Below are 20,595 nucleotides of genomic sequence, written 5' to 3'. Positions count from 1 at the left end.
ATACCTAAGGGCAATTTTGACCCAACAGTGATGTGGGACAAAGCCAGAGTAACGGGAGAGAACCCACGCATGAACATTTGAACATGCAAACTCCATGCAAAAAGACCCCAACCTAGAACCTTCTTGCTGCAGAACAATGGTGGTACCAACTGCGCCACCTAAACAGTTTTTATTGACTAGTAACAGAAATAGAAGAAGGTAAAAGTTCACCAGTTTCATAATGTGAAAACAAAATAACTTAATATCCTGTGATTAAAAAATAAGATTTTTACATCTTGGAGAAACAATTGAGTCCGCTCACACCATGACTCATTATAATCAATGTAATCCCTACTACTGCCTGGGGCATGAGGGGAAAATACTGTTTTAAATACTGAACATGCATCTTATTGGATGACGTCACGCCTGCAAACCATATGAGCCAACTACATCCAAAGGGACATCATTACTCCAGACTGGCAGCCCTCTGGTTGGCCCAGGAGCCCATCCTGACCTTTCAGCTGAATCCTGACAGGATTAATCAAAAGCCAAAGCATTCGCACCTTCTGCATAAACCTACTAAGTCATTCCACTAAGGTTTTGCAAGGGAATCAAATTACCCACCCACCAAAACAGCTAAGTGACTCCCAGTGACTCTATTCTAGCAGCCCAGATACGCTGCCACCCTCCACCAGTTTAAAGGCTCTTACAGGATAGAGGTTTGGGCATTCTATACAAAGACTAGTTTAGTGTTGGACAACAGATAGGAAGAAATGAGGATCAGCTGAAGATGAAACTCAACCAACTGATGCTAAACTGGAACAAGCAGAGCACTGAAACAACTGGACTAAGAGGTTATTGATTTAAAATACACCGTATAGTGTCTACATCGCCATCTATAAACCAAAAGGAGATTTGCTTTGTGCAGAGCAGTAAAACTGATCCATATAACTTCATAGGCATTGGATGTACTGTACTTTGAATTCAAGACTCTAAAATGACTCTAAAAAGCGTCCAGCTCATATACAGTGACACATTTTCATAAATTGCCGGAGGCAAAGTATTTATACTTTACAAAACATGGATGAAAAGTTTCCTGATTCTTTCAACTTTTTTTCTGTTTTCTGACAGTCATCTTTGAAACCAGTATTACATTCACAGCTTGAACCAGGATTGAAACGTGAAGAACCTTGGCCCTAGTGGACTGGATCTGTGACCACCAATCCTTGGAAAGTACCAAAGGAATCTTTCAATACTTACTGTAAAGATTCATATTCTTAATTAAACTATGGAAACTTGCAGCTGCAACCACATCATTAATCTTGCACAGTGCTTGCAAATGTTTTTATAATGTAAATGTGTAAGGTGTGGCATACAGTACATTCAGGTTAGATTGCACTGATACCCATACATAAAATCCAGTACAACCAATAGCCCTAAGAAGTCACACAATTAGTAAATAAAGTCCAACTGTTTAAACTACTCTCAGTATAAATCCTCTTGTTCAGTGAAAGCCTCAAAGGTTCATTAGAGAACAGACAGCATCATGAAGACCAAGAAAAGAGGATGGACTAACTGCAGACCTTCCAAAACATGGATGTCCACCTAAACTGACAGGTTGGGCATGAAGAGCATTAGTCAGAAATGCAGCCAAGAGGGCCACGGTAACTCTAAAGGAGCTGCAGAGATCCACAGCTCAATTGGGAGAATATTTTGTTAGGACAACTATTAGTCATCCATTCTATGACTCAAGCCTTTATGGAAAGGTTGACACTTTAAATATGTGAAAGAAGGTGCTCTGCTCAGATAAGACCATATTTTAACTTCTTGGCCTATGCATATCAGCATATCTATTGTGAAACATGGTGGTGGTAGTATGATGTTGCAGGGATGCTTGTCTTTAGCAGAGATAGGGAAGCTTGTCAGAGTTGATGCTTGAATGCCAGAAAACCTCTTAGGACTGGAGACTGAGGTGGAGGAGGACCTTCCAATAAGATGACCATAAACATGCAGCCAGAGCCATGAATTGTTAATAAGTATACTAATGATCTTTTTTAAGTTTTTTTTTTTTTTTTTTGTCACTGCATTGTGTTTTTTTAATCACTTAAAGCACTTTGAATTGTCTTGTTGCTGTAACGTGCAACACAAATAACATTCCCTTGCATAATGTGTTAGAATGACACAGTCAAAATCCAGACCAAAATTTAACGGAAAATCTGTGTCACAATTTAAAAAACTGATGTTCACAGACTTAGTCTGACTGAGGTTGAGCTACTGAATGGGCAAATCTTTCAGTTACTAAATATGCAAACCTGGTACAGATGTTTCCAAATAGATTTGCAGCTGTAATTGCAGCAAAAGATTTTGTAAAGCAAAAGCATTGACTCAATTCAACTGAAGGCAATTAAAATGGGATTCCTTCTGCTTCACAATTTGCATGGTACTACTATAAAAAATTAGATAGAAGTCTGTAGCTTAATGTGATGAATTGTGAAAGGGCTGAACATGTAGGAATAACTTTATTAGTCACTGAATACTGATTGGGATAATCGTTGAAAATAAACTATTTGTAATTTAAGATTATAAAACAAAGCAAAATGACTATTTACTCTGCAATAAAAGGCTCTGCATGGTCTATTAATTAAACTGCAACATAAAACTTCTTAAACTGATTAAAGAAACTTAAAAATGACTGCGTTTCACCATCCTGTATCTTCACTGTGCAAACTGATAAGAACATGATATTTCTTATGAATGCAATGAGATGTACATCTGCTAAACCCTAATTAATGTTCTACCTGTGAGCTAGAATAATGACGTCTCTTCAACGTCCTGACATCATCACACCGTCTGATTTGACATTTAGAAGTGCTGACTTTCCCATCTAAACTGCATTTGGCCCAACAAATTTAGAATGTCTTCGAAATCAGACAGGAGGTTCTTGGATTTGTGAAGTAGAGGATCACTACAGAGATCTGTCACCATCAGTCAAGAGGCTCTCTAGCAGCAGAAATGTTGACGATTAAAAACATATCACTTTTCCTGTGTACTCATCACTTGTCGACTGGCCTAGTAATTCAACAAAACACTTGAAAAAGTCCATATAAAATGGATCTCTACTGCACTCAGAGGGCTATTGGAGAATTAATGGGTTTTCTCTTTTGACAGATCATGTAGTGCACAGGGCCTAGATGAATTTCACGCATGTGGTACAGTAATAGCCTAACAGATGATGGTTCTTGGCACAGCCTGAGTAGTGGAGGGGTGTAAGACAGTCCCTTATGTCACATGGGAGAAATAGAGGGATAGAGAAGAGGGAGAAGAAGAGTGCTGCAGTGCATTGGTGGTGTGCTGTCTCTTTAACTACGGTCATGCTTGACAGGAGCTGCTGGATGAAACTACTGTAAAATCGACAAGGCCAGGGATAGCTGTGTGGCCGGCTGCCTACTTCCACACTGTCCATCTGCACTCATGTCCGTCAGGAAGGAGAAGAGAGATAGAGGAGACACTGTGGAGGTAGAGGAGCATGTGTGGGTGGTTCATCATGACGGGGGTCGACCACAGTGGCGGAGAGAAAGGAGAAGGAGAAAGACTGAAGGGAGGTGTGAATTTAAGGGAACGAATGAGGAAAAGAAAAAGAGTTTGCCAACATAGGAAGGCCCATTGCTGCTGCTGCCTGCCTCCCACTAACTGCCTGTTCATGTGAGCCGGTACTTGGCATGACTGCAAATGGCTCGGCTGTTACATTAGCTGAACACTGTCTTCAGAGTGGGCTTAGATACATCTGCAACACTGTTCAGACCACCTCCCATTCCCACCAAAACTCCTTCTGATCCCCACACCCCAGTATGGGTGTGTATCTCTTCACAAATCAATGCCAAAGGAATATCAGTCCTCTCACCACATATTTTCCTTCTCCATGTTGAGTCACTGTGCAGCAATAAATATCACACAGTGTTACATAATCACCTCCAGTAACCATGGAGCTTCCAATGTATAGGAAAAATGGAGTATCTGTCTGGAGCATCTGTAGGCAATGCATTCAAAGAATTCAATTTATTAATTTTGGCCTCAATTGTAAAGTCAGAGCTTTTAAAAATATTTGTGCAAATTTCACTGACATTGTTCACTTAAAGGGGTTAGGTTAGCTTTTACGTAGGACTGTGTGGAAAGCATCATATCTACAGAGCATAACTCTCCTGGCTTTTTAATTTTGGATAAGTATAATTTATTTTAAAAGTAGCTGACGCAGCAATCAGGTTTTAACTGGACAAACCGATTTCTTGCTTTCTGGCCTGCCAATTTTCTTTTTAATGACTATAACACATACAAACTAATTTCCATAAATTGTGTTCAAATTTAACAATATCTGTAACAAACATTGATCATAAAAGCAAAAACTATGTTCCAGGTTTCTTGAGAGACAGGGTAGATTTTAATCAAATGAAAAAATGATTGTCCCAATTAACGGATCAAAGCGCATTCATTTTTTACTAAACCCGAAACAAAACGTATCAGAGAACTTGCAATTTGTTGATGCCAAAAAGTGAGAATTAATAGTTAAGATTCATTTAATTAAGGGTACCACTAAGATGTATCTATGTTTCCCTGAACATGAGGGAGTTATTATAATATGTTTCAGGTACTGTCTGTCAGATTAACATAATGTCAACAGAGGCGGATGATTGGCTCACAGATATTTTTCCTGATTTAACCTCTTTCAGACAGTCTCAAAATCCCTTCCGACTGCTGCTGGTCTTTATGAAGCCAACATGGCTGTTCAAGGATATTCTACAAATACCAGGCCATGTATTAAAAGCACAGCCATTGAGCGGTAAGCATGATAATGGCATCGGGTTGTGATTTTACAGTTTTTAACTGTATTTGAAATACTGTCATGATGGACCAGGATGAATTGTACAGAAATATATGTTGTAATTCAGTTTAGCAAATTCCTGTTTAGCTAAACAACATTCATAAAGTAATCTAACTTTCCTGAGACTGGAAAATTTGTTTTTGTTATGCCCAATTGCACCTAATTTCATAAATTTGCATCATATCTATGTACATATACTGTGTATGTGTTATATTTTAGTTCACAATGTCTGTTGTCTGTACACACATACACACATATAGATGTGTGTATGAATTTAAAGATGCTGGCAGCCTTTTGGGAAATCTGTGCAGAGTTATGGTAAGGATCTACAGTCACTAGAATATCCACACAGAAACATCTATTTTAGCTAACTTTGCTAATCGTTGATATAAAGCCGGTTTAAAATGTTATATTTCATACATTCTTAGAAAATTCTTGAAGAGAAAAAAAAATCTGAAACAAAAATTAATATTGGCAGGTCAAAGCTTTACAAACACTGGAAATTAGATATTGACCACAAACAGAATGGTGAGCCTCTGAAACCCAAATCCAACTTGCAGAACGTGTTTCACATGGGAAGTTCATTGTTATGGAAATTGGACCATGTCTGTCTTTAGTGTAAAGAACCACCAAATAGTTCTTGGCACAACCTAAACCCAAAAACCTAATTTCATTCATAAACTGATGGGATTTTTGTTTATGCCTAAACCGGAATAAAACTTTTCCACTTGTACCAACTCAGAGCGGTTCGCTACGGGTCGATTTGCTTTTCCAACTTTACCATTAGTAACGGTTGCTTGAGGTTTCACACATTCCAAGTTGCCCTGAAAGCGTGACATCAGAAGACTGTTGGTCACTGATTGGGTGGCGAGGCCTTGTCCATAGTCACAGAATGTCAATAACTAATATCTTCAACTGTTAAATTGTTTTACGCTGTGCGTGTTGTGTATATGAGCATTATTATAGCAAGCTAGCATAAGGTAGCGTTAGCTTACCCTCACAGGTCCTCTGGTTCGTATCACACGTATCTGTGTGATACCGCCTGACTTTCCTCTTTCTCTCCTGTATTTATCCACAGTGCTTCGGGTCTCGCTGCCCAGAACCTTCTCTGGCTCTCTTCTTTCCCTCTCAATCTGACAACAGCCATAAACGGAGCAGTGGTCCAGGCTGTTGTTGTGTTTTGTGTCAGTACAAATCACATCGTTTCAGCCGCAGGGTCACCTTGCTATTAACGATCCCACCCTCAATGACATGGTACTCAGTTGTAATGGAAAATGAATTAAACCACGTTAAACTGACCAGACCCGATCCGAATAGATTAGGTACTAAGGGAAAAAGGGCATAACAGGTATAGAACCTCAGAGCAAAGTGAAGATACAAAGAGAATTGTCTACTGCAGGTAAGATATTGATTGCCAGTAATTACTCAAGGAAATTGTCACTTTAGGATATAAAATACATTAAGTTCTCTATGATATATATAAGCAAAAACCATCATTTTCTTACAGTTTAAAAAACTATATTTGAATTATTTTAGTCATTGAGTTTTGATGGATAAAAAGAACATTTTACAATATTTTATACCATCTTATACCCTCATTACTACAAAGCACATTTATATCATTACCATGATCAACAAAAAGGGGCTAGTAGGCTAAACTCTCCAGGTGTTCTCAGCTGAATAAAACAGGATTTATTCCTTAAAAGGACACATTATTACAATCAGAGAGAAAAAGTACATCACTGATAGTTTTTGAAGGTGCGGCTTTGTGCTCACAATTTCCTGGCAATGATTCCCAGAGTGGGCTCACATACACGCAGACACAGTGGCAGAGCATCTCACCAACCAGCATTATGCAACCAACTTCTATAGATGCATTTGCACAAGAAGGCATTTTGGCTTTTATCTGCTCTGCTCTGAGGGAATAAGAAGCCGAGTTAAAAGGAAAAGAGCTGGCTGATGCAGTTACATTTGCTCTCTTTTTTCATGTGTGGTTCAGATGTTGACTCCAGGGTCACTCCAGAGGGATTTTTTTAGGTTGCGGTTAGATATTTGGTGGCACAGCTGATTTTCCACAAAGCATAGCAGGTCTGGTGCTACACACACTCCATTGCTTAGCTTCACCCTCACATGGATCACTCCTCCACTCTCTCCTGAACCCACACACAGATACAGCAGGTACTCACGCAAACCTGGACACCCTCAGTCCTTCAGAGCTGCTCCCAAACTTTACGCTGCCCGTTGCACCTCATTCTCATCTGACTCTGCTTATTTATTTAACCTTCTGGTAACAGAGACACACAGTGCAAACTGAACGTTTCAGCTGGGGTGGATGTGAGGCAGCTCACTGCAGCACGCCTGCTCAGATATAGCATTAGTCACAGTTGCAGAACAGCGATACTGAGGGAATCTGGTTTTTACCGTACATTGAAGCGCCTTTCACCCACTCAGCTGGAGTGTGAGGGAATGAAAACCCAGCAGGCACAGAAGAGGTCAGGTACTTTCAGTGGACCAAACTTTTTTACACTTTGGAGGAAGGATAGAGTAAATTCAGGACAAAATCCCACAAAGACCTAAGATAGTTAGGGTTGAATTCACATGAACATCTTTTAGATCATACTGATCTTTTTACGGTGTTCACCGTACAGGGAGTGCGTGGAGACATCTAACAAGTGTCTCTACAAACTCTCTGAGTGGATTTTTGTAACAGGATCGGGAACATTTCCTCATCAACGCAGTACAGCAGCTCTCCACTTGCTGGAGTACACCATGACAGCAGCGCACACGCATCCCTTATTACGATACTACAATTGCGGCATGCACACAGAACAAACGCTGTGCCGGATGTCTGTGCGCGCCTGTGTGGGTATCTATCTACTAGGCACCCTGGGCTATCTCCGCGCACCTGTCGGCTACGGTGCCTGCTTACATTTCCATATGACAGTTAGGGAGGAGAGGGGCACAGAGAGAGACAGAGAGGGGATGGAGGGGATCGGGGGAGGAGGACAGAGAAGAGAGATGCAGTGGGTGTCAAAAATTAGGGGGGGGGTAAATCCGACTTACCTTGGAAGGGAACATAGGACATGTTCCAAAAGCATCGGACGTGGGGCTTTGCGTCGCGGCGGTCTCTCGGTGCTCAGTAGTAATAGGGAGCCAAATTACAAAATAAATCCGGAATTAAAATAAATCTAAAAAAAGCACGCGATTTTACTGCTGCTTACGGCTGCAGTCGAAGAAGAGGAGGCCAATATTCCGCTCTGAAAAAAAATGGCATCATAATCCACGACCGTTTATAAAGCGCCCGGTGCGAGGTGCATAAAAAAATACAGGATGCAGGAATAAACGTGTGTGTGCGTGAGTGCGTGTGTGTATGTGTGTGTGTGTGTTTATTTGCACACTGCTGCTGAGGTGTGAGGGTGAAGCACGAGCTAGTGTGTGTGAGGGGGGAGAGAGAGAGAGGGAGGGCGGTGAGGAGAGGATCGTGCACGCGCGTGTCTGTGCGCGTTTCTGTGTGTTGGTGCGCGCTCACCCCAATATCTATATAACTGAACTCAACTAGTGCGTTTTACAATTCAGTGCGCGCCCCTTGAAGAAGATTGGCGACTATAATGATATTTGTGTGAGTGTAAATTCTATGCTTCAGGCAGGAGAAGACAAAGTCTGTGCGTTCGGGTGTTTGGAGCTCATGATATAATTCACTTTGCTCATTATCAAAAGTGAGGAGCCTAATATATAAAGTATTATATTCTCATTTACATGGTCCTTTTATTTAGATCTAGAAAATAAATTATGAATGAATTAATAAATAAATAAGTCAAGTTTAATTCTACAGTGATAAAAATATAAGAAAAAGAACATTAGCAAAAACTTTATATATAAATACATATATATATATATATATATATATATATATATATATATATATATAAATACACATATATATATATATATATATATATATATATATACATATATATATATATATATACATATATATATATATATATATATATATATATATATATATATATGTGTGTGTATTTATATATATATATATATATATATATATATGTGTATTTATATATATATATATATATATATATATATATATATATACAGGGGTTGGACAATGAAACTGAAACACCTGTCATTTTAGTGTGGAGGTTTCATGGCTAAATTGGACCAGCCTGGTAGCCACTCTTCATTGATTGGACATTGCACCAGTAAGAGCAGAGTGTGAAGGTTCAATTAGCAGGGTAAGAGCACAGTTTTGCTCAAAATACTGAAATGCACACAACATTATGGGTGACATACCAGAGTTCAAAAGAGGACAAATTGTTGGTGCACGTCTTGCTGGCGCATCTGTGACCAAGACAGCAAGTCTTTGTGATGTATCAAGAGCCACGGTATCCAGGGTAATGTCAGCATACCACCAAGAAGGACGAACCACATCCAACAGGATTAACTGTGGAGGCAAGAGGAAGCTGTCTGAAAGGGATATTCGGGTGCTAACCCGGATTGTATCCAAAAAACGTAAAACCACGGCTGCCCAAATCACGGCAGAATTAAATGTGCACCTCAACTCTCCTGTTTCCACCAGAACTGTCCGTCTGGAGCTCCACAGGGTCAATATACACAGCCGGGCTGCTATAGCCAAACCTTTGGTCACTCATGCCAATGCCAAACGTCGGTTTCAATGGTGCAAGGAGCGCAAATCTTGGGCTGTGGACAATGTGAAACATGTATTGTTCTCTGATGAGTCCACCTTTACTGTTTTCCCCACATCCGGGAGAGTTACGGTGTGGAGAAGCCCCAAAGAAGCGTACCACCCAGACTGTTGCATGCCCAGAGTGAAGCATGGGGGTGGATCAGTGATGGTTTGGGCTGCCATATCATGGCATTCCCTTGGCCCAATACTTGTGCTAGATGGGTGCGTCACTGCCAAGGACTACCGAACCATTCTTGAGGACCATGTGCATCCAATGGTTCAAACATTGTATCCTGAAGGCGGTGTCATGTATCAGGATGACAATGCACCAATACACACAGCAAGACTGGTGAAAGATTGGTTTGATGAACATGAAAGTGAAGTTGAACATCTCCCATGGCCTGCACAGTCACCAGATCTAAATATTATTGAGCCACTTTGGGGTGTTTTGGAGGAGCGAGTCAGGAAACGTTTTCCTCCACCAGTATCACGTAGTGACCTGGCCACTATCCTGCAAGAAGAATGGCTTAAAATCCCTCTGACCACTGTGCAGGACTTGTATATGTCATTCCCAAGATGAATTGATGCTGTATTGGCAACAAAAGGAGGCCCTACACCATACTAATAAATTATTGTGGTCTAAAACCAGGTGTTTCAGTTTCATTGTCCAACCCCTGTATATATGTGTGTATATATGTATAGTAAATATTAGAGTAAAAATTGGAGTAAAAGTAGGTGTTACATAAATAAATACCTAAATAAAAACTACTAAGAGTTAATGAAAAAAATATTACTACTAATACTAATAATAGAAACTAATTTTTAAAAAGTATGAAAAAAATCTAAATTTAATAAAGTTTTTTTATCAATAGATTCAAAGAATGTGAAATTTAAACTTATACAATTATACACTCAAACTGGTAAATTATATGAGTACATAACAGAATATTCAATTCAATTCAAAGATACTTTATTGATCCCCGAGGGGAAATTAGAATTCCAGTACAACCCATCCAAACATACATCATGACACAAGACAAGGGGGGACGGGTCACCGAGGCTTTGCTGCCCACTCACAGGCGCTGCCCTTGCTAGATGAGAAAAGAGGCCACATTACGTAAGTAGAGGGAAAAAAATCATATTTCACACTTTATCCTAAGCAGGATACAGTTTGAGATTGCAAAAAAAAACCTCAGCACAAAGAAGCAACAAGTTTACAAAACAACATCATGCCGGGAACCGTGAAGGTGGTGTGAGGGGTGCATATGTTTATCTTGAGCATGTGTGTGAGCATGCTCAAGTCAAGTCAGTTGCACCCTAATGGGATTAAACAGACATGTTTATTGGTGGACCAATTAGCAGACAAGTGTGTTGGGAGCCACATGGTTAGTAGAAATGTTTTAATAAGGAGAACTAAAGAACTTACTGGTGACACAGGTAAACAGTGAAATCAAGGTAACTGACATGGAGCAGGAAGTACCAGGTGGATCCAGTGGCGAGCAATGAAAATAAGAGTATAAATACAGAGGTGGTTTGGAAAACAACCAGTGAACTAGAAGGGCTAATCAGGTGACATGTGGAGCAGCTGGTGGCAGGGAAAATATAGAGCAATGGAACGAGGGAGGGCAGTTAACACAGATGTGGAGGAACGCAGAGAAGTCCAGGAAAATAACATATATCTAAACACAAGAATGAACAACTGGGCAACACTATTAATCATAGCACAAGTTAAATCACATGGAAGGTTTAATGTTTAAACTTGAATAAGCAAAGCCTACTGAGCAGGTTGATCCACCTTTATCAAACTTATGTTTGTTATTAAATTCTTAATCAACTACACCTGAATCACAGGTCAACATTTATTCCTTTTAAATTAATGAACATGCAGCAGATAGAAAAAGCTGACTTTAAAGTTCAAAGGCAAACAGGTTTGCGATTGAAGTATCAAAAGGCCAAAGTTAATGGTAAGAAACTGTGGATCCAAAATGGTGGCGTAATGTCACTCATGCTGCATTTGTGTCCAGTAGGTGAAAGTTTAAATTAATTTAAGCCAACATCAGTGCTGTCGATAACATTTGTAGATGTATTTTTGAACCTGGGAAGTCAAATAAACTTTATGTATAGAGCACTTTTATACGACAATTTTAAACTCAATTTGCTTAAAAAGAAACTGTATTTAAAAAGTAAAAAGCAAGACAAATCAAAACAACAATGCAGACCATGGAACATCAATTAAAGACTTTTATAGAATTCCCGATACAAGTAAGATACTATATAAAAATCAAAGGATATACACTATAAGTTAGGGATATTTGGATTTAGGGCAAAATTTCAGGATGAACCTAAAATGTAATACACCTTTAAAAGGGAATTGAATGTGACCTTCTTTAAACTTTTGATTGCACATGTCTGATTGTTTCAGTACTTTTTGCACAACGTGCTGTTCTCCAACAAGGAGCTTAATGACAAAATTTACAACAGGTGTTTGATTCATTAATCAATCAACAAATTCCTGGTTTAATCAGAATTGGTACTTAAACAATCCTCCTCATCATGCTGTCCATATTTTGACATCATCAGACTAAGACCACCTAACAACTGGTCAACAGAACCTCACCATTGTGAAGCTTCAGACAGGATGTTCTCAGATGGGAGTGGCCACTGAGCTTAGAGGGTCATCAGCAGATTGCAACAGAGATACAGAGAGACTGGAAGAGTCATAGAAAGGCATTGAAGTGCACTCCTTTGACCACATCCCACACTGATGACTGCTTCGATGTGAACAGTACCCTGCAGAGCTGGATGATGGATGAAACTCTACACCAGGCACAATTAAGGAAGGTGAGATTCCCCAAGTGTCACATTAGACCATTCAGAACTATTTATATCAGCGGGGTCTGTGTACTAGATGACATGCAAGGCTACCTGACCACACCACCAGGCACAAGCATCTCCTTGCATGGGCCAGGGAGCATTTACCATAGATGTGGGACCAGTGGACCTGACTGCTGTTCTCTGATGAAAGTCAATTCACGACACGCAGAAATTATGGCCATCAACGATGCATCAGCCAATATTGTCACCAGACGAGCCTTTGGTGGTAGTGGTGTTACAGTGTGGGGCAGGTGGGTCTAGTCCATACAAAGCACCCTATGTGTTGTGAATAGTATAGTGACAAGTCCATACTACCTGAATAACATCATTAATCCCGTCATTGTGTCCCTGCGTGAACAACACAGGCCTAATATTATCTTAATGGACGACAATGCTCCAGTTCATCAAGGTCTCAACATTAGGGAATGGCTGCTGGAGACAGGAGTACCTCGAATGGAGTGGCCTAGATGTTCTTCAGACCCGAATCCCATAGAAAATTATGGGATCATGTGCTGAATCTCCATCTAGAGGCTTATAACTCCATACCCCAGAACTTCCACGACCTGCGGGCCACACTGCAAGAAGAGCGGGATGGGATTTTTATACTAGTTTAAGACACGTTGGTGGTGTGGTCAGGTATCCTTGCAGGTCATCTAGCACCCAGACAGTAAGTTGACTTGTGAACAGCATGAGACGTCGTTGTCAAGCTGAAAGTGATGCTCAATTGCACATGACACGTTACTGAGAAATTGACATCTTTGTTGTGGAATAGTTACCACGGCTTTTGGCTTTTGTTTCAATAAATTGTTTGAGATCAGGAAATCACCAGCGCATGCTTCTACCTGAATGCCATACTTTCATGACATAATGTGGCTGTAGCTTGGATTTTTTTATGGTTTCCCAAGCTAAAGGTTTGGAAAACATGTAATATTTCTGGATGAGTTTAACTGTCAGTCTAACCTTTTCAGAGAGTAAAGAAGAAATAATATTAGCCTAGTGTTTAACCTCTTAAATTTGAAAAAGATCTCAATTTTCACAGTTTTTCTTGGAACATCATAATTTCACAGGAACGCATGAATGCAGCACACAGAAGTGGCTGTCTTTGGTTTAGATGTCGAAGTGTGGCCTCCATCTAGTGGTAAAACCTAGCCACCGCAAGCAGAGCTTATTTACAAACAGTGGAGTTAAAAACTATAAATATGAAAAAGAAATTCCAACAGACAAGGTGTACATACTGCAACACGAGTGTGTCTAATTTAGTCTTCAGTAAATAAATAAAGAAATAATACACCAATGCGATATGCCCACTATTGGCAAAGAAAATATAAGAACTATAGCACCCACTACCATTCCAAGCAATTTTCTGAAAAGTGGTTCTGATAACATAAAATGTCTACCACTCTTGTATTACAGAATGATGCATTAAAATCAATGAGTTTATATCAGGGGCGTCTAAAATGTGGCCCAGGGGCCATTAGCAGCCCTTGGAATGATTTTGTGTGGTCCGAATCACAGTTCAAGAATGATACAAATCAGACACTCCAACAGAGGCGGTTTATGCAGATGGAACCTTTTAAAAACATTTTAGGCTCAGATTTTAACAGACAAAATAAAATGTTCTTAAAATGGAAAATATTAGGTACAACGCAAAGTATTTTTCTTCTATTAATTTTGCTTTTTGCCTTCACTTTAATTTAAAAGTAAATTCAATGATTTTTCACTCAAAGGCAGGCATGGGCACACCTATTCCTTTAACTTGGCTAAATGTATTTTTTGTGACTTTTGTGTTCTTTCAACTTGAGGTTTTGGCTCAGATGGCAAGGGCCGGTGTCCTGCATCTTTTTGATGTGTCTTTGCTTCAACACACCTAAATCAAAATATTAGGTAATTAGCAGGACTCTGGAGAACTTGACAGCATACTGAGGAGGAAATTTAGCCATTTGAGTCAAGGTAGGGTAGAAACATTCGGAGGTACAGAAAAGCAAAGAAATCTGCCACAATGTGTAGCTCTGACATTAAAACCTGCCATAAAGAAAACAGGGATAAAACAAAGTAGCAGAAATACATTTTAACCCACAGAAATTAAAAGGGGCAAGTCATCAATTCAGCCATTTATGATTTATTCCATTATTTTCACTCCAAGTAAAAATATCTTGAAAAATGTTTCATGACACAAGTACCTAAGATATATTTATTCATTATGAGATTTTATCTTTAGTTTTTAGATACATTCAAGAAAATGTCACTGCAACTCATGGTTTTCACATCAAAAGGAAAGAAAGGGCAGCAACATTTCTGCAGTGATGCATCCCAGAAACAAAACAGAAATGTTGTGTTATTTGTCTGAGTTTTCATTTTTTGGCCCATCCATTTTTCTCGGGAGCTGGCACAAACACAAGATGAACATCTGTCTTCTTCTGCTGGCAGCAGCCGTAAATTCTCAGCCGCACACAAAGTAGCTAAATCCTCCTTCAGGGCAAACTTGGCAGTTTTTCATTCCCATCTGAATAATTAATCACCACCCTGTTCACAGTTGGATTTAATTTTAATTTTCAAGAACAATAGTGGGGATTGTTGGAAGTAGACCACAAAGTTTTCATTGGTCTGATGGTTTGGAGTTTTTATGTTCATAAACTCACCTACTTTCAGGTTGTGGAAATCATGGAGTAAGTTCTGTTTGTTCTGCATCCAATGTGACCCAGGAGTGTAGGACCCAGAAGTGTGGTACTGTAACTTCATTGCAGAAATGAGGCCTGTTTGTTTTCTTAGTCTGTCACTACTGTAGAACTCAACTTTGGACATGTAGATCTAATACATAACTACAACGTGAATATATTAGTTTATTTTTTACTCAATAAACAATACATAAACATTTACTCGTACTTGTACTTGTCGTCTTCCGCTTATCCGGGACCAGGTCGCGGGAGCAGCAGATTCAGCAGAGACACCCAGACATCCCTCTCCCCAGACACCTCCTCCAGCTCCTCCAGGTGGAGCCCAAGACGTTCCCAGGCCAGCCGAGAGACATAGTCCCTCCAGCGTCCCATGGGCCTCCTCCCGGTGGGACGTGCCTGGAACACCTCCCAAGGAAGGCGTCCAGAAGGCATCCGGTATAGATGCCCGAGCCATCTCAACTGGCTCCTCTCGATGTGGAGGAGCAGCGGCTCTACTCTGAGCCCCTCCCGGATGGCCGAGCTCCTCACCCTATCTCTAAGGGAGTGCCCAGCCACCCTACGGAGGAAGCTCATTTCAGCCGCTTGTATCCAAGATCTCGTTCTTTCGGTCATGACCCAAAGTTCATGGCCATAGGTAAATGGACTGAACTTATAGAGCGCTTTTCCAGTCATACAAACCGCTCAAAGCGCTTTACACTAGAGCCACATTCACCCAATCGCACTCACTAACGCTCACACATTCATACACCGATATGCAGATCGGTAGGCAACTTGAGGTTAAGTGCCTTGCCTTAGGTGAGGGTAGGAACGTAGACCGACCGGTAAATCGAGAGCTTCGCTTTTCGGGTCAGCTCTCTCTTCACCACAACGGACCGGCACAGCGCCCCCATCACTGTGGCAGCCGCACCAATTCGTCTGTCGATCTCCCGCTCCATTCTTCCCTCACTCGTGAACAAGACCCCGAGATACTTAAACTCCTCCACTTGAGGCAGGAACTCCCCTCCAGCCTGAAGAGGACAAGCCACCCTTTTCTGGTCGAGAACTATGGCCTCTGACTTGGAGGAGCTGATCTTCATCCCAGCCGCTTCACACTCGGCTGCGAACCGCCCCAGTGCATGCTGTAGATCTTGGCTAGAGGGGGCCAGCAGGACCACGTTATCTGCAAAAAGAAGAGACGAAATCCTCTGGTCCCCAAACCAGACCCCCTCCGGCCCTTGGCTGTGCCTAAAAATCCTGTCCATAAAAGTTATGAACAGGACCGGTGACAAAGGACAGCCCTACCGGAGTCCAACATGCACCAGGAACAGGTCCGACTTAGTGCCGGCAATGCGAACCAAACTCCTGCTCCGCTTGTACAGAGACCGGATGGCCCCTATTAAAAGGCCCCCGATTCCATACTCCTGGAGCACCCCCCACAGGGCATCACGAGGGACACAGATGAATGCTTTCTCCAGGTCCACAAAACACATGTGGACCGGATGGGGAAACTCCCATGAACCCTCGAGTAACCTGTAGAGGGTATAGAGCTGGTCCAGTGTTCCACGGCCGGGACGAGAACCATACTGCTCCTCCTGAAGACTATTGGCCGGACTCTCCTCTCCAATACCCTGGCGTAGGCCTTACCAGGAGGCTGAGGAGTGTGATCCCCTGTAGTTGGAACACACCCTCCGGTCACACTTCTTATGTAGGGGGACCACCACCCCAGTCTGCCAATCCAAAGGCACTGTCCCCGTCTGCCACGCAATGTTGAAGAGGTGTGTCAACCATGACAGCCCCACCACATCCAAAGACTTGAGATACTCAGGGCGGATCTCATCCAACCCCGAAGCCCTGCCACCGCGGAGCTTTTTAACCACCTCGGTGACTTCAGCCTGGGTGATGAAAGAGTCCAACCCCAAGTCCCCAGCCTCTGTTTCCACCAGGGAATGCGTGATGGCAGGATTGAGGAGATCCTCGAAGTATTCCTTCCACCGGCCGATAATGTCCCCAGTCGAGGTCAGCAGCTCCCCACCCCCACTGTAAACAGTGTTGGCGAAGCACTGCTTCCCCCTCCTGAGGCGCTGGACGGTTTGCCACAATCGTTTCGGGGCCAACTAGTAGTCCTTCTCCATGGCCTCACTGAACTCCTCCCAGGTCCGAGTTTTTGCCTCTGCCACCGCCCGGGCCGCGGCACGCTTGGCCCCACGGTACCCGTCAGCCGCCTCAGGAGTCCCACAAGCCAACCACAGCCGATAGGACTCCTTCTTCAGCTTGACAGCATCCCTTATTGCCGGTGCCCACCACCGGGTTCGGGGATTGCCGCCGCGACAGGCACCGCAGACCTTACGGCCGCAGCTACGGGCAGCAGCATCAACAATAGATGCGGAGAACATGGTCCACTCGGACTCTATGTCTCCAACATCCCTCGGAATCTGGTCAAAGCTCTCCCGGTGGTGAGAGTTGAATACATCCCTGGCCAAGGGGTCCGCCAAACGTTCCGCCAAACGTTCCCAGCAGACACTCACTATGCGCTTGGGCCTGCCAAGTCTGTCCGGCTTTCTCCTCCCCCAGCGGATCCAACTCACCACCAGGTAGTGATCAGTGGACAGCTCAGCCCCTCTCTTCACCCGAATGTCCAAAACAAGCCCGCCGCCAGTCCCCATGGGCCACTCCAGAGTAGAAGAGAGTCCAAACCCTCTCGAGGAGATGGGTTCCAGAGCCCACGCTGTGCGTGGAGGCGAGCCCGACTATTTCTAGTCGATATCTCTCAACCTCCCGCACAAGCTCAGGCTCCTTCCCCCCAAGCGAGGTGACATTCCATGTCCCTAAAGCCAGCCTAAGCATCCGGGGATCGGGCCGCCGAGGTCTCCACCTTCGTCCGCTACCCAATCCTCTTTGCATCAGTCCCTCACGGTTCCCCCTGCAGGTGGTGGGCCCACTGGGGGATGGTCTCGCGTCTCTTGTTCGGGCTTGGCCTGGCCGGGTTCCGCAAGGAGCAACCCAGCCACCAGGCGCTCTCCGACGAGTCCCGACCCCAGGCCTGGCTCCAGGGTGGGACCCTGGCTCCGCCGTACCGGGCGACGTCATGTGCCTCGATTTTGTAGTCGTCATGAGGGGTTCTTGAACCACTCTTTGTCTGACCCCTCACCTAGAGCCTGTTTGCCATGGGAGACCCTACCAGGGGCATTTAAGCCCCAGACAACATAGCCTCTAGGATCATTCGAGCACTCAAACCCCTCCACCACGTTAAGGTGGCGGTTCAATTGATGGTATTGATGGTTCAATATAGAAAGAAATTCTTGCGGAAAATTCTTGATGGACCCGTCTGTGAAACCCTTGAAGTTTGCAGATGACACCACTGTCACTGTCCTGGATTAGACAGTGACAAGTCTGCATGCAGACAGGAGGTGGATCGGCTGGTTCACTGGTGTGGTCTGTACCACCTGGAGCTTAACCCGAACAAGACTTCTGGAGAACTGCCTCCACACTTCCACCCCTCATCATCCTCAACACAATGTCTGCTGTGGACCATGTCCTAGTAACCACCTAAAGTGGTCCTCACACATAGAAACTGTGTGTGGCCCAGAAGAAACTGTACTTCCTGCAGCAACTCAAAGGACAACCATCCTTCGGAGCCACTGGTCATCTTCTACATAGCCTTTATTCAGTCTGTCCTTCTTTCATCCATCACTGTGTGGTTTGGCTCATCCCCAAAACAGGACAGATCCAGATTGCAGGGAGCAATCAGATCTCCAGAAAGGATCACCAGGGCTGAATCTTCCCTCAATCCAGGTCTTGTACAGGTCTGGAGTCAGGCAAAGGCCCACACATCCTGGCCACAAACTGTTAAGACTTTTACCTTCAGATCAGCACTACAAAGCCTATTTGCAAAAACATCAAAGAGACAGTTTCTTCCCCTGGGCTGTCTCTCTGATGAACACAATGAAGACCAAACAGCTTGAGTAGTCAGATACTCTGCTGGAAACAAATAAATATTTGCACTACCACAACCTGCCTTTCTTTTCTGTTCATATACAGAAAATAAACAAAATAAGTTGGCTGTACATACCCATACATGTACATACTGCTTCTTTATTAGTTTTTTTTTTTTTAGAATTTTTTCGGCACTAGAGGCGTTTATTTTTTACAGTAGGCAGACAGGAAGGAGGGGCAAAGACAGGGGGAGACATTTGGCAAAAGTCGCCAAGTCCGGGACTCGAACCCGGGATGGCAACTTCGAGGACTATAGCTTCTATATGTGGTCGCGCGCTAACTTCTACAGCAGCAGCGCCAGGCCCCTTCCTTATTAGTTTTATGTCTTCTAAAGTTTCTATATATTTATAGTTAGTATAGTGAGCGCTGGAAACCAATGTCACTGAAGTTTGTGCACACAAATTGGAAAACCTCTTTAATTATTGGCACACCTGGTATAGATTTATAAATAGCCTTAAAATAAATTCCTCTTTTATTACAGTAGCATAATCTCCCCCAGATTTTTTTTAGAAAACATCCTGCCTTTAATTTGGGTTCAATTAATCAGAGGGAAAAATCTCACTCTAAGAAAAATTAGTATTTTTGGATTGGCACATTTACAGTTAAGACTGAAGAACCACCTGTTCCCTGAGGAACACACTTAATCTTCATCTATAACATTTCACAAGGTTGGGGCATACAGGGGGAACTCTGACCATTCCTCTTTGGGCAATTGATCTGGATCATTTAGGTCTGGGCAATGTTATGGGCATGGAAAAGATTAATTTTGTGTTGGGTGAAACCGTTCTGTATTGCTTGGTCCATGTGGTTTGGAAAAGCTCAATTTTAGTCTAATCTGACCAAAGCACACTGTTTCATTTACAGTCCCAAAAGTATTCTGCAAACTCCTCATGTTTTCATTTGTGATGGTAGGGCAGAAAAGGCTTTTGGAATGCTTCCTAATTAACTGGTTGGCATGTCGACAGTCTAATAGTTGCTATGGAGACTTAGTGACCACAAGATGCTGCATTTCTTTAACTGTGAGGTTTGGAGATTATTTTTACTCCCCTTCTCATCCTAAACACCATGTGTAGATGCAAGTTCCAGTTGTCTTAACAGTTTTTCATTATTGCTATGAATGTAGATATGCGCAGGTTCGGGCCAGTGACTGTTATCTTGTAGCCATTTCATAATTTATGAAGATCAGCAATAATTTGTCTTACTTGAATAGCATAGTATTTTGTCTTTCCTGTGGGTAAGAAAAGATTTTATATTTATGTCTCAGGAGAAAACTGAAATCTTGGATTACTAATTAAACTTTGTACACATTAAGAGGGAAAGTTTAGGAGTACACCTCCATTAATTTTTTATAAGGATCTATCAGGGGTACTGATAATTGTGACACGTGATTTCCTTAAAAATATGCATTTATTCCCCCACTGAATAAGTGTGCTCAAATTGAAATTTGGATTTTCCTAAATTTTTGGTGTTATGATAAATAAATATAATAGACGTCACATTTAGTAAAAGAA

The 20,595-nt window shown here is 42.3% G+C and overlaps 1 protein-coding gene across 7 annotated transcripts in view; it reads right to left on the bottom strand.

Annotated features, from left to right (window-relative positions):
* Positions 1-8,257, bottom strand: part of syngap1b (synaptic Ras GTPase activating protein 1b) — a 257,294-nt gene extending 249,037 nt beyond the window's left edge. For 4 of the 7 annotated variants that reach the window (XM_047362194.1, XM_047362196.1, XM_047362195.1 and 1 more), the window contains exon 1: positions 7,919-8,256. In XM_047362194.1, the coding sequence (XP_047218150.1) occupies positions 7,919-7,940 (22 nt within the window). In that variant the 5' untranslated portion in view covers positions 7,941-8,256. Of the gene's footprint in view, positions 1-7,918 lie in introns of all 7 variants that reach the window. The other 3 variants (XM_047362203.1, XM_047362192.1, XM_047362193.1) reach the window with 1 other exon arrangement.
* Positions 8,258-20,595: the final 12,338 nt, after the last annotated feature.

The sequence above is a fragment of the Girardinichthys multiradiatus genome, chromosome 3, assembly GCF_021462225.1.
Source record: "Girardinichthys multiradiatus isolate DD_20200921_A chromosome 3, DD_fGirMul_XY1, whole genome shotgun sequence".
NCBI classification, from domain to species: domain Eukaryota; kingdom Metazoa; phylum Chordata; class Actinopteri; order Cyprinodontiformes; family Goodeidae; genus Girardinichthys; species Girardinichthys multiradiatus.
Note: the sequence above shows the minus strand (reverse complement) of the source record. Positions and strands in the feature narration are given on the sequence as shown.